This window comes from Neurospora tetrasperma (assembly GCF_000213175.1).
Source record: "Neurospora tetrasperma FGSC 2508 unplaced genomic scaffold NEUTE1scaffold_81, whole genome shotgun sequence".
NCBI lineage: Eukaryota > Fungi > Ascomycota > Sordariomycetes > Sordariales > Sordariaceae > Neurospora > Neurospora tetrasperma.
Genome location: NW_009799179.1, coordinates 2675543 through 2690032, shown reverse-complemented (window position 1 = coordinate 2690032; position 14490 = coordinate 2675543). Strand labels below are relative to the sequence as shown.

Below are 14490 nucleotides of genomic sequence, written 5' to 3'. Positions count from 1 at the left end.
TCGGAGACGATGTCTGCCCAGGAATTGGAGTTACGAGAGAAGATCGGAATTGAGCTTGACTTCCACGACTGGGCGGCCGCCCCGATTCACTGCACGTCATGTTACGCTTTTGGCACATGTCCTTAATGCCTAGAGATACCATTATACCTCTGGCGTCCGAGACTTGTCTCGTGAAAATAGTTCGTCGGTCACGGGGAAACCCACTGCCCGGAGCTATCACACCAAAGAAAAAAAAAAGAAGAAAAAAAGGAAAACAAAAAGGGGGGAGGGACAGAAAACAGAACGAGAATGGGGATATGAACGAGGGAAAGAGCGGGAAAGAACGTGGCCGTCCTTTATCTGATGATCAGATAATCACGCATCTCCACTTCCCACTCCTCTTTTAGGGATCAAGCACCCCTGTCGGCTCTGTTTATGTGGGGCGAACCGCCGAAGATGTTCACAAACGTCTCCATTCTCCCCACCTTGAAGACACCTTCGGCCGGCCAGCATGCGTCATAACCGCCATGTCTGTCTTCTTGATGGGGCCATGATATTTTCCCTGAATACGTTCATTCACAGACTGTTCAAACATCTGCAAAACGCTCTGCTTTGACGACAAACGGACGCTGTCTTAAGAAATCACACCCGCTGATCCCAAGCTCTCTAACGCCCAACTGATTCCATTGACTTCAATCTTCACGCTCAACGAGCCTTCCATCTCATCTCGGCAACATAGGTACTTCTGAACCGACGGTAAACACACTTTTGCAACATGGCACCCCAACCCTCACCCCGTCGCCTCCGCATCGGCGTTGACGTCGGAGGCACCAACACCGACGGCGTCATCCTCGACCCATCCCTCGCTTCATCCTCTCCATCCAAAGGCATCCTAGCCCACATCAAGACCGCCACGACGCCCAACCCCAGTGACGGCATCATGACCGCCATCACCTCCATGTTCACTCAACTTGAGGCCACCCACGCCGCCAACATCCGTTCCGAGGACGCCATTTCCAGCGTCACCATCGGCACCACGCACTTCGTCAACGCCGTCATCGAGCGGGATCCCTCCCGCCTTTCGCGGGTAGCCGTCCTCCGTCTTTCCGGTCCCTTTTCCAAGCACGTCCCGCCCTGCGTCGACTGGCCCGATGACATGCGCTCCTTGATACTGGGGTATCACGCGCGCGTGAAGGGCGGGTTGGAGGTAGATGGGTCGTTGATCAGCGATATTGACGAGTTCGAGATCGTGGAGCAATGCAAAGAGATCCGCAGGCGCGGCGGGATCAAAGCAGTGGTGATTAACGGCGTGTTCAGTCCTATTGATACCGTCTACAGACAGGAAGAGAGGGCGGCGGAGATTGTCAGGCGCGAATTGGGCGGGCAAGGAGAAGTGGATGTGGTGTGCTCCAAGGAGGTGGCGAACTTGGGGTTTTTGGAACGAGAGAATGCGGCGGTTTTGAATGCGAGTATACTGAGGTTTGCAAGACGGACGATTAGGGAGTTTCGGCAGGCGGTGGGTCGGTTGGGACTCAAGGGTGTGCCAGTGTTTATCACGCAAAATGATGGGACGATCTTGAAAGGGGAGAAGGCGGCGGAGTTGCCCATCAAGACGTTCTCGAGCGGGCCGACGAATAGTATGAGGGGTGCCGCGTTCCTCGTGCAGGGTCAGGAGAGGGATGGGAAAAAGGAAGGACAGGGACAGGGAGAGGCGATGATGGTGGTGGACATTGGTGGGACTACGACTGATGTTGGGTTACTTTTGCCTAATGGGTTTCCGAGACAGCAGGCTGCTTATAGCGAGTTGGCGGGGGTAAGAATGGTATGTTATTTTGCCCACAATGGTCCCCGTGAACTGCTCCCTGTTCCAAGTGTTGGTGGCTGACTGATTCCATGTGTGGACACTACTGTGGGTGTATAGAACTTCTCATGCCCTGACATCAAAAGCATTGGTCTCGGTGGCGGTTCCATTGTCCGAAAGGGCAAAAATGGTATCACCATTGGGCCAGAAAGTGTGGGCTATAGGATCAACGAGGAAGCCCTGCTCTTTGGTGGAAGCACGCTTACCACAACTGATTGTACAGTGCTCGCCAACCCGGGCATCACCAGCATAGGTAACGCCAGTCTTGTCAAAGACGCACTGACCGAAGAAGAAACCCAGCAGTTCAAGGCCATCGTCAGGAGCAAGATCGAAAAGATCATCGATAACATGAAGACGTCACCAGAGGACCTGCCAGCTATTCTTGTCGGCGGTGGTGCAGTCATTGCTCCTGATGAGCTCCAGGGTGCAAGCAAGGTGCTCAAGCCCCGCTGGTCCGAGGTTGCGAATGCGATAGGAGCTGCCATTGCTCGTGTCAGTTCTGTTGTGGATACAATCAAGTCGACAGAGACCAAGACGGAGAAGCAGTTCTTGGAGGAGATCAAGAAGGATGCGATCGAGAGAACCATTGCGGCTGGTGCTTCTCCGGAATCTGTCGAGGTTGTTGAGGTTGAGATGCTGCCTTTGCAGGTAAGAACTTCCCTTTTGTTACATCAGTGATGCAAGTTCACGCGAGCGACTAACAAAACACACACTTTCACTTGCTAGTACGTCGAGAACAAAACTCGTTTCGTCGTCCGCGCAGCCGGCGACTTTGACTTCACGCGATCATATATGTCAAGCGATGACGATGAGAAAGCCTCATCAGAGGAAGAGGCCGTGGGCGAAGACTTATCTGAGCCACAAACAGTCACAGACACCAAGCCAAAAGCAGCAACACCATCCGAAGTCAATGTCCTAACCTACACCCCCAGCGTCCTCAACCGCATCTGGCACATTTCCGAAACAGACCTCACCTTCATCTCCACCGGCTGCTACATCCTCGGCACCGGCGGCGGCGGCTCTCCCTACGCATCCATGATTCTCCTCCGGCAGCTCCTTCGCTCCGGCGCCTCGGTACGGGTCGTCTCTCCTGCGGACGTGCCTGACTCCGCCGCCGTCGGCTGCGGCTGCGGCGCCGGCTCGCCGACGGTGAGCATTGAGAAGCTGCAAGGCGACGAGATGATGCAAGCGCAGACGGAGCTCTACAAAGCCTTGTCCTCCTCCTCCGATCAAAATCAAAATAATAAAGCAACGCACATGATTGCCCTCGAAATCGGCGGCGGCAACGGCCTCCAAGGTATGACGCTCGGCGCCAGCTCCAACATGGACATCCCCTGCGTCGACGGCGACTGGATGGGGCGCGCGTACCCGACCAAGTGGCAGACGACACCAGTAGTCTTCAACGAGCGGTCGCCCATCTGGAGCCCCATCGCCGTCGCGGACGGAAATGGGAACGTGCTGGTGATGCCCAAAGCGGCGTCGGATGCTGCCGTCGAGAAAATCATTCGCGCGGCGCTAAGCCAGATGGGTAGCCAGGTGGGCGCCGCCGACCCGCCGGTTAGGGGCGCGGAAATGAAGAGGTGGGTGGTGGAGAATACGGTGTCGCAGGCGTGGAGGCTGGGGAGGGCGGTGGCGAGGGCGAGGGCGATGAACCGGTTGGACGAGGTGGCAGAGACGATTGTGGAGGAGTGTGGTGGGGGGCAGAAGGGGGTGGCGGCAAAGGTGTTGTTCAAGGGAAAGATTGTGGGTGTTAGGAGGACGCTGAGGATGGGACATGTTTATGGGGAGTGTATTATTGAGGGGACGGATGTCACGGATGATACTACATCTACAACAAATGATGGGAGAAGAACAAGGGGTCGACGTGGAGGTCAAGGTGTTGCTGGGGAGGAGAAGGAGGATTTCACTGGCAAGAGGATCAAGATCCCGTTCAAGAACGAGAACATTGCTGCTATCCGTATACCCGCAGGGGATGGTTTTAAGGACGACGAGAACAAGGAGTTGGAGAAGCAGGAGGATGTACTGGCGATTGTGCCGGATCTGATCTCGGTCATCGATGCTCAAAGCGGTGAGGCCGTGGGCACTCCGGAGTATCGGTATGGCTTGCTGGTCATTGTTATCGGAATCGCCGCTTCAGACAAGTGGACGGGGTCACAGAGAGGCATCGATCTTGGTGGTCCCAAAGCGTTTGGCTTTGACCATCTGAAGTACGAACCGTTGGGCAAGTTCGTAAAGCCGGTTAGTGTCATTGATGAGTTTGATAGGTCGATCGAGTAAGGGCACGAGTGATGCAGAGGTGGTCTCTCCCTGCTCTATAGTGTACTTGCAAATCTCAGATCTCTAGAGGTACTTGGAAGTGGAGATGTGCTAGGATAGTCCTGGATGTAGATCAGATGAAACAGATGGGCTCGACTGTCAGGTACAGATTCAAGCATTTGTTTCTAAACAACGGTTGAGTGACTCGCAAGGAAACCACCTTACTGATTGGTTTGATTTGACTTGATATTTGCCGGTAGGTATGTGCCATTTACGAAGCGTACCTCTTATCAAAGACTGGATAGAGGTAGGTGACGACTAGATCGCGGACTCCGTGTGCCTAATAACACTCCTAAATAACGTATTATGTACACGACATATTCACTTGTTGTTGTTTGCCTTTCTGTACTCAAGATCACAGCATGGTCTGTTAGTGACAGTTCCCCGATTTATGTCTGATCCCTTTCGATGATGTGGCTTTTCGTCACAGTTGTGGTTTTTGATGGTAAAATAAAGAACTTGCAGAAGAGATCTGGAGGCACCAAACCGGCTATCGATGCAATCTTTGTCCCTTAGATGCAATTGATCGTGCATAAGCGTGACACTTGAGCTTCATTTGATGTCGTGAACTGCTCCAAGTCAGATGCAATCTAATGCCGTGTGATGGTGATGATGCCGCCATGACAGAAAACATGCCATCGGTGTGCCTCTTGCGCAAACTTTTTTTCTTTTTTTTTTTCTTCTTTTTTTTACCTCTACAGTATGTACCTATATAGAAAAGAACTTCATCTCTTAACTCCAGATGTTCTGCTTCGATTCAGTCAGTCGTCAGCTCTTGATATCTGGTCCGAACACTCGTTCATCCCGCCCCCTTTTTTTCTCTCGCGCTTTCAAAGTAAAGTGAGCGGAAGTCTGATCAACGACCGCGTGCTATAGCTGTTCAGTCATGCGTGAGTTGCCCTGAGGTCCTCACGTCCGCCTTTCACCGGCATTCAATTTCGAAAAGGTCATTCACTGACATCTGTGTCATGGTGGGTTCCAGACAAAATCCGGACATGGGCAAGGACAAAAGCTCATGGCCCAACGCCTCTGGTGCGCACTAGGTCTGATGCTACGCCAATTTTCAGAGGAAGTCGAAGCCGCCGTGGCACGATTTCGACAGCCGAGACTGGCCGCCATGATTCAGTGGTATCTGAAGAGCTACAAGCGAAGAAGCCTTCGGCACTCGCGCGCTTATACACCTGCGCCAACGGGATTCTTTTCTCGCGCTTCTTGAACATAGGCCTAGTCTTTGTACCGGTAGCATTCGCCGTCCGTAAGTTAACCAGTTCCACTTTACATCCCCCTCGTTGTAGGACACTGGGCGGTCTAGGCTATTTCCAAGGCTAGAACGCCGTACACCAGTGGCTCTTCTCAGGGCTAGGCTCCAAGGAGGTACCTCACCTAACCCCTTCAGGATGAGCTACACTTGTAGCAGTTCTTGGCCGTCATGTGCTGCTTGCGTGAGATCCCTAGATTGCTGATTCCTTTGAGGTTGTCTTTGCAGACTTCACGTCCATGCCGGCTGGCGTGGTATTCGGCATGAACGCTGTGGCAATTATTCCTCTGGCCGGGCTCCTCAGCCACGCAACGGAAAGTGTAGCCGGTCGTTGCGGTGACACCGTTGCTGCCTTGATGAACGTCACCTTTGGAAACGCTGTCGAGCTAATCATTTTCATGTGAGTGAATCTTGATCCCCCACATGATCTTTCACAACGTCTTTCGAGGTACTGAGCCGATCAAAAAGGGCTTGAAGCTGACAAAGGATGCGCAAACAACAGCATTGCGCTCGTGAAGAATGAAATCCGGATCGTCCAGGCCTCTCTCGTTGGATCAATTTTGGTTGATCTCCTGCTGATCCTGGGAATGTGCTTCATTTGGGGCGGTTTGCGATTCCGCGAGCAAATCTACAACAGCACCGTAACCCAGATGAGCGCTTGTTTGCTCACGCTGAGTGTGCTGAGCTTGATGCTCCCAACCGCGTTCCACGCCACGTTCAAAAACGAGGAGGAGGCGGATACTAAGGTTCTACCGCTCAGCCGGGGAACCAGTGTCATCCTGCTCGTTATTTACCTCCTTTACCTCATCTTCCAGCTACAGTCGCACTCCTACCTGTACGCACCAACGCCAAGACACTTGATTGAACAAGCAGCGGCACCCGGCCCCGCAGCTCATTACTTCAGCTCTAGACGTAACTCGTCTTCATCTCCACCTAGGACTCCTGATGAGAACTCACTACAAGCGCCCCAAGCCATATCGAACGAAGATGGTGGCACAGCTGGAAGACAGGAGAACAGCAGGGGTACCACCACAACAGAGCACAATGCCGCTGAAAGGACGGAAGCTGTCACAGATGACACGCTACACCAGACGCAGGAACTCATCCCTGCTAACCAGCCTGATACTGACACGTTCGCTGCCGATGACGCAAGAGGCCCAGGCCAGCAGGGTGAAACAAAAGACGTTGAGCCGTCGCAAGGCCGAGACCAGAATTCTGGGACCAACGAACATCATGGTGGTCTTGGCCTGGCCAGTGACATAGAGGCACAGTGGGACACGGCCTCTCGTGCTGCGCCGTTTCTACTCAGATCGCTCCGGCCGATCTCAACTGCTGTTGCCTCCATGCTGGAGAACCCCAACGAAGCAGAGAAACCGGAGCATAATGCACAAGGACAGCCACTGCGGCGTGTCCAGTCTATGCCGACTCGAACACAGAGGGCTGCGAGCAATCGACAGGCACCCGGCCAATTGCCGGTAGTAGTCCCCATTGTGGTTGACAGCACACCGGCCACGCCTCGCAACAGTGAGGAAAAGCCAGCGGCCCAGGAGACAACAGAGGTCGAAGCCATGCCACAGAAAGCCGCCGTGATCCTTCTTCTGGCCTCGACCGGCTTGGTCGCCGTTTGTGCCGAGTTCATGGTGGATTCCATCGATGCAATCGTCGCCCGGGATGCCAACGCAGCCACAGGCATCTCCGAAGCCTTCATCGGTCTAGTGCTCATCCCCATTGTAGGTAATGCAGCTGAACACATCACATCTGTGAGCGTGGCACTCAAAAACAAAATGGACTTGGCACTAGGCGTGGCACTGGGCAGCAGTATCCAGATTGCGCTGTTTGTGACGCCGGTAGTGGTTATCTTGGGCTGGATCATGGATCGAGACATGTCTCTCTACTTTACCCTCTTCGAGACTGTCTGCATGTTCGTTAGTACCTTCATCGTGAATTTTCTCGTTAGAGATGGGAGGAGTAACTACCTCGAGGGAGCACTTTTGGCATCTGCCTATCTCATTATCGCCGTGGCAGCGTTTTACTTGCCAAATCCAAGGTTGGCTAGCTCTGTTGGGTAAGGGTGAAGATAGGATTTAGGATGGGAAGTTGGAGTGTGTAGGCTAGGTTCGAATGACAGATGAACGGTCATGGTTGAGGCTCAGACCGAAGGAATAGTTTGTTTTGACCAAGGAGGTTTGGGCTTTTGCCAACAGCCATTTCAGTAAATGTCGTAGCAGAGGCCGCACCAGATGCAGTATCAAAGCCAGTACCAGAGCCAGTGCCAGCCGTGATTGTACCCGACTTGTGACCAGCAGCAGGAGCAATACTTTGCAAGTGGCATTGGGGAAGCGAAAACCCGAGCAGCCTGAGATATCGGAAGGGACTGCCGGTTAATGAGAAGCGAGGGGAATGAGAAGTTTGGTGAATGAGTAGAGGTAGTTAACGAGTATCTCGGTGAAGGGAATCCAGGGTATAGTGATTTCGTCTGGACGTGGGTGATGTCTGAGGGTCTGGGTCACCCCGATAAAGTGAGAGAAATTGACTGGGCTGCGTGCTGTTGCTTTCGGGTTTTGAATTTTCGTGCCTTGTGTAGTAGTATGGAGAAATAACAAGGCATCATCATGTCGGATCATGTATCCCCTCCGGAGGAGTCAAGAACAGCCGGGCGATGGTCATGCTGGGTTCAGGCATAGATGGAAAAATCGGTAGGGCCTACAGTATAACAGCTGTTTGGAAACATTGAAGACGACAAGTGGGAGTTGACTCGGAGTGTTGGGATGTTTGGAAATGGGATGATGACATAGGATGATGATGGTTCAGGTGGAAGGTTTGGATGGAGACGCACTAACAGCGCTAAGTGATGTGGAGACATGGGGAAAGCAAGTGTGGGTCAGAGCTCCATTGGAATTGGACATGCCAAGCCAGTTTTGCACGCCATCACCGCCAAAATTTTGGACTGTCCGCATTCTGCTGGGTCCAGCCTTTGCAGGGGCAGCAGTCCAGTGCAAACCCAGAAGGCCCCCAATCCATCATCAACACTTGGAAGTTGGGCGAGTATCGCAACACACTTTCAGCGACAACTTCCGGCACAACACAACTCAAGATGGCGACAGTACTACCACCCCCGTCGAAGCGCCAGAAGAGAGAGGAGATTGAGCGCACCACAACACAGCTCGATGTCGCCCCGATACTGGCGCCTGAGCTCGGCTCCTTCAAGGCCAACTTCGTCGACAGCGATGGCAACCAGATGACCGATGTGATCGAAATCAACTTTGCCGATGCCACCGAAAAGAACATCTCCGTCTTGCTCAACACCCTACTCGAGAGGGACCGCGAAGAGTTTACCCCATACCGATTCCGCATCCATATTCCCGGCAAGGATATCATTGTCGACCAGTACCCTTCCGACCTCCTCGGCCTTCTCAAGCAGCATGGTGTCGAGAACCCCTTCGAGTATGAAAGACCCTGGACACAGGAAGCCCAGCACGTAACTGCTTCGCTAACCTCCGCATAGAACCACAATTACCCTTAGTGCCGAGCCCCAGGCTGTTTTCAGGGTACAAGCAGTTTCGCGCCTTGCCCATCGCATTCCCGGTCACGGCCAACCCATCCTCGCAGCCCAGTTCTCGCCTATTTCATCTGGACGCCTCGCTACCGGCAGCGGCGACAACACAGCTCGTATCTGGGATACAAATACAGGTACCCCGAAGCACACACTGAAAGGGCACACCGGCTGGGTCCTCGGCGTCAACTGGAGACCCGATGGAGAGCAGCTAGCGACCTGCAGCATGGATGGTACAGTAAGGATATGGGATCCCGAGGCCGGCAAGCCTGTTGGTCAGCCTTTCAAGGGCCACGCCAAATGGGTGTTGATGACGGCGTGGCAGCCGTACCACTTGTGGAGAGACGGCACCCCTAGGATTGCCAGTGCCAGCAAGGATGGTACCTGTAGGATTTGGGTTGTCAACACAGGCCGTACCGAGCACGTCCTGAGCGGTCACAAGAGCTCCGTCGCCTGCGTGCGATGGGGTGGCACCGACCTCATCTACACTGGTTCGCACGATAAGGTTGTCCGGGTATTCGACGCCGTCAAGGGCACCTTGGTACACAGCTTGACATCTCACGCCCACTGGATCAACCATATTGGTCTGTCCAGCGATCACGCCCTGAGGACGGCATACTTTGACCACACCAAGGACGTCCCTTCCACCGAGGAGGGCAAGAGGGAGAAGGCCAAGGAGCGTTTCGAGAGAGCGGCCAAGATCAATGGCAAGGTTGCCGAGCGGATCGTATCTGCCAGTGACGACTTTACCATGTACCTGTGGGATCCCACCAACAACGGTACCAAGCCCGTTGCTAGACTTTTGGGACACCAGAACAAGGTGAACCAGGTCCAGTTCTCTCCCGACGGCACTTTGATCGCCTCGGTTGGTTGGGATAACAGCGTGAAGCTCTGGAACGCCAGGGATGGCAAGTTCCTCAAGAGCTTGAGGGGCCATGTTGCACCCGTGAGTTCCTTCCCCACATTCATCTCTTACCACGACGAGGGGAAATCTCTAACACGTTGATACTTTAGGTCTACCAATGCTCCTGGTCCGCCGATAGCAGGCTTCTGATTACGGCCAGCAAAGATACTACCCTCAAGGCATGGAATGTGCGAACTGGCACTCTCGCCATGGACCTTCCCGGACACGAAGACGAGGTATGTGAACCAAACACCCCGACATCGGTGTTCTACTGCCGAGAAGTTCTAACTTGCTTCCAGGTATACGCCGTGGACTGGTCGCCGGATGGCAAGATGGTAGGATCAGGCGGAAAGGACAAGGCCGTGAGGACATGGAGAAACTAAAAGAGAGGGCAAGAACGAACCTTACCCTCCTACAGCCAGCAGTCGGAACCCGAGAGCCCCCGCTCTACCCAACTCGCGGAGGCCTCAGCGGGGTGACATGACTTCTGGCCTGCTGCCGTGGTGTTTGCAGCAGATTGCAGTTCGCACGAAAGAACCGGCCTGGGATACTACATGCCCGGGTATCTGCCAGAAACAACTTTGACGGCAATCTTCACGAGCCAAGTTTTCTTGACGTCAGCCTAGCTACTATTATCGGCTCACCAAAGAAGCCTGACTGAGTCAATACGCAACTCGGCTGCACACACCACCTCGATTCGCAGGGTGGTGGTGATGTGTGGCTGTTAAGTGCTGACCGACTGCGCCTCTGCCAAACTTCCAGAATCACTGGGCAAGAGCGAAAGAGGTGATGAAATGGGCCTGGAAAATCGGTGCAATCTCCCGCCGCCAGCTCAATGTTACCAAACCGCGCGATCACACACCAGGACCAACAAAACGCTCAAAAGATTTGGAAAATGGGAAGCACCATAGATAGACAGAGACGTGGTCATGTTAAGCGATACCCGGGGGTATCCATTTGAGGTTTGATAGATGCGAGCATTTGATGGAATGGTTCTCATTGCGCGCATCATGCATGGCGTTACATAGATGCCACGATATAGACAAGGATAGTGATATGCATTCATGGCAACCTAGAGAGACGTTGATTAATCATGGCGTTTGGAGCTATTGAAACAGCCGTTGATGTTCAGAGTTACGAATATGTAACTTTCAAAGACGGCATATGATTCACTTTCCCGAAGCAACAAAGGTAGCAAGAACCACGCACACTGCGAGCCTTTTTTTCTTTTTTCTGAAGCATCCCTCGAAGGAGCTGCCGATCTGTAGCAGGCAAGAGCAGGAGGCAGCCTTCCACTTCCCCGCCCCGGCGTGCCGCGTCGGGTCCAACGTCGCCCCCGCTTTTTCAGGTATGTTGAAAACGTACACTAGAAGACGGCAAGTCCAACGGTCATTGATTTCAATTTTCATCTATTTCTTCTTCTCTTGTCACTTTTTCTTGTGTTGTTCACAAATGCCTCACAATTTTTTTGTGATTGAGTTTGTCCGTCACATCAGTAAAGAAGCATTCGGTTATGCCTCATGCTTTTCGCGATGACATCTTTGATTAGCAAACTTGGTGAGCCATTTCCTCAAAAGCGGGAGGTGAATGGTGGAAATAGCAACCAATACGACGTTGAGATGGAAGAATTGGAAGCTTCCATCTTCAACAGCCCGGCTCTTGTGCTCCAGAAAGAAAACCAACCTTTTCCAATTTCTGGCTGAAAACCTTGTTCCCCAACCGTCGTCAACAGCCAACCGCACCCTTCGAAATACAGTGGTATCTCGGGAGATATCGGGACACGCCTTGCCTCATTCATTCATGTCACACCCACTTGAAACGGCAAGCCATGGATTCCATGCAACTGAAACTCTGGGCATTGTTCTGGGCTTTTGGGCGACGTTCTTAACGGAAGTTCCCTTTTTACACTACAAGTCAACTACACAGAGGTACCTAGACAGCTGCGCCTTCTATGGGTGGCTTGGTCAGTGGATACACCGGTACAGAAAAGCCCAAATCTCCCCTCCCCCGCTTCTGCTGTCATCGATAGGAATTGCCCCTGATAGACGTTTATTTCTTGGTTGTTCTGTCGATCGAAACACAAGGCGAAACAACCCCCTTCCATCCTTTTTGCATATCGCGACTTTCACTTGTATGATACGCTGAAGCCATCGTCAGCCTCATCTGACCAAAGTCCTCTCATTACCTCCCAGCATTTATTGTCATAAAAAGTCGCCTTTAAGTCCTCAACCACCTAGCTTACAGCCGGTCTGGCAAGCGCCGCCAGGCAGCTCCTTTTGCAGATCTGCCGATCCACGGAATGAAGCGAGACCGACCCGACTTTACCTCTAGTGTAGTGTACACTATGGAGGTCTGTATAGGTGATCGTCAGTTCGGGTATCAGGTCTAGTCCGTCCAAGCAGCACGTTTTGAAAGCTGTCGATCCTACTGGACACCTTGGTGGTACCGCGTTGAAGATCTGGCCGGATAAGTTTTGAGGAAAAGCTCGACTCTGCCGGCCGGACGCGAAATCAATAACAACAGCAGCACGAACGACGACAACAAGTGGAAGTCAACGACGGCAGAGCTACCTAGAGGTAGTATGTATGTCATGGTCACCGCAAAAACCGCAAACGCCCTTCTTACTCGCCTCTCTGCCTCACCCCGTGATCGGAGTCCGGAGATTTCATAAAGGATTTTGAACAATAAAAAGCCGTGTTCGTGTAGCCCAGTCCTTTATGCTGTCTTTCTTCCACTCTGTCAACCAAAGGGGTCTGGGGGTCCATTCGGGACACGATCAAATCGCCTCTTTTTCGGGACTTTTTCTTCGCCATGAGCTGTGTGCACCCATCTACCTAGTATACTATGAATGGGTTGCGAAAAAGCCGCTATACCGTTGGTCATTGGTGTTGATAGCATCGCACCGCATTCACCACAAACCCATCCCACCATCGCTTGCCAGGTCGGAAATTGGGAAGCATGCAATGCGCCTCTGACTTTCTGACCATCTCCATCAAACCGCCTGCCGGATCGACGGCGTCTTACAGCCGGCTGCTGGGCCGAGTTTCTGTCTTTTGTCTCCACTCACTTGGATGGGCTGCGGTATTCGAGTGAAATACCCCATCATTCTAGGGTTTCAGAGGCAATTTGATTTTCGCGGTTCATGCAAAGAGCTTGGATACCTACACTACATGCGGCAACATTAGGTAGAGGTAGCTTCGTTCAGTCTCTTCCCTTCCAACACTCGAGACTTGGATGAGGGTCAGCGTCCATCTAGACACAGGAAACACTTCCCCAGTGATCCTCTCCCCACGTGTGTCTGAGTCTGTAAATGTACAACTGTCGTCCTCCATTCCCATGTCCCCATGATTGCACTAGAGCTATTCTAGTTTAGGGCTCAGGGAATACCCGATCCCCAGTCTGTTACGCAATAAAAGAATACCTGTCGATGCTGCAAGATACCAGCCTTGCGGATATGTGTACACCCCATTTCCAAAAACAAGAGCGCTCAATCCCCCTACATCGCGAGTCAAGGCGTACAAAGGTCCTTGTGGGAAGCTTGACCCTATATTCCAGACAAACAAGCCTACCGCATCGATGAGTTTCGGTTCCTCGATCGGGAGGTAGCAGACATGGATGGGCTGAGAAAAGTGATGGTGCTGGGAAGAACAAGGTGTTGATCCAGGCTGATAGGTCAGTGGGGAACGGTTAGTGCGATACTTCTATCCTACAGAAAACCAGGATCTTTTGATGGCGTACGCGCAAGTCTTTTGTCAGGCTCTGTCATCTGCCACCGGTCTGCACTAACCCAGTATGATTATGTTTGCATATGCAATCTTCTCGCAGTGTTAATCTTGGCACTTATAATTTCACACTCGATGGACGTTTACAGACGAGGCTCCTGGCACTGGTCAAAGCATGTCACCTTGACTGTCACATTAGGGCCGGCTGGAAAAGACGTCCAAGGTAGTAGGTATTGTTTGGCGAGCACAGAATTTTGATGGGTTCCTTCCATCAGTTACTCCTTTCCTCGGCCACAGGCTGCGGACTCTGTGGAAGGAATTGAATCACGAGCATCTTTACGACTAACGTGTTGCTACACCGGTATGCGGTTTGGGTAAGGCCAAGACCTATTTGCTAACAGCTGTTTCCTTGAGCTCATCAGCTGCCGCAGACATGTGGCCTTTTGGAAGCTGCGTAATGAGACGTAGGATTACGTGATAGGATATCAGGAAAGAGGATGGTGGTTGTAAAGTGATGAGTGGTGTTGGTGAAACGAAGCAAGCCCCAGCTTGGCCTTGGCTGCTTACCACTTTAGAGGTCCAGAAGAGATGGACACAACCGTCTCCAAGAAGAAGAAGAAGGAGATAAGCAAGCACGTTTGACACCGGGCCTTTGCAATCTCGAGTCTCACCAAAGTTGAAAGACCAAATCGGGAGAATTGCACGGGAACGTCATGCTCATGTCAAATGGGAGCTGCAGTCCGTTCTGCACCCTGAGGTCAGGTCAGACCGTCACATAGAAAGATAACGAGTAAGATTGAAGCTTCTGGCAGATGGTAAGACCAAAGGATAGGAAGAATGGAATGAAGTTTTCCGTCCGTGTCGAGACTAGATGAAGTTGACAAAAAGACAACCACC

General features: G+C 52.5%; 3 protein-coding genes across 3 annotated transcripts; all 3 read left to right on the top strand.

Annotated features, from left to right (window-relative positions):
- Window positions 1-754: 754 nt before the first annotated feature.
- Window positions 755-4401, top strand: NEUTE1DRAFT_132793 (uncharacterized protein; the record flags this gene model as incomplete). The annotated part of the gene is made up of 4 exons (XM_009857364.1): window positions 755-1801; window positions 1901-2488; window positions 2567-4078; window positions 4357-4401. 4 exons carry the CDS (start codon window positions 755-757, stop codon window positions 4399-4401), a joined length of 3192 nt encoding a protein of 1063 aa, XP_009855666.1.
- Window positions 4402-4847: 446 nt separating this feature from the next.
- On the top strand, window positions 4848-7483 carry NEUTE1DRAFT_132792 (uncharacterized protein; the record flags this gene model as incomplete). The annotated part of the gene is made up of 4 exons (XM_009857363.1): window positions 4848-5046; window positions 5139-5411; window positions 5643-5814; window positions 5917-7483. 4 exons carry the CDS (start codon window positions 5043-5045, stop codon window positions 7481-7483), a joined length of 2016 nt encoding a protein of 671 aa, XP_009855665.1.
- A 935-nt stretch (window positions 7484-8418) lies between these two features.
- NEUTE1DRAFT_89901 (uncharacterized protein) lies at window positions 8419-10254 on the top strand (the record flags this gene model as incomplete). The annotated part of the gene is made up of 4 exons (XM_009857362.1): window positions 8419-8858; window positions 8920-9913; window positions 9982-10107; window positions 10171-10254. The coding sequence occupies 4 exons, from the start codon at window positions 8509-8511 to the stop codon at window positions 10252-10254; spliced, it is 1554 nt and encodes a 517-aa protein (XP_009855664.1).
- Window positions 10255-14490: the final 4236 nt, after the last annotated feature.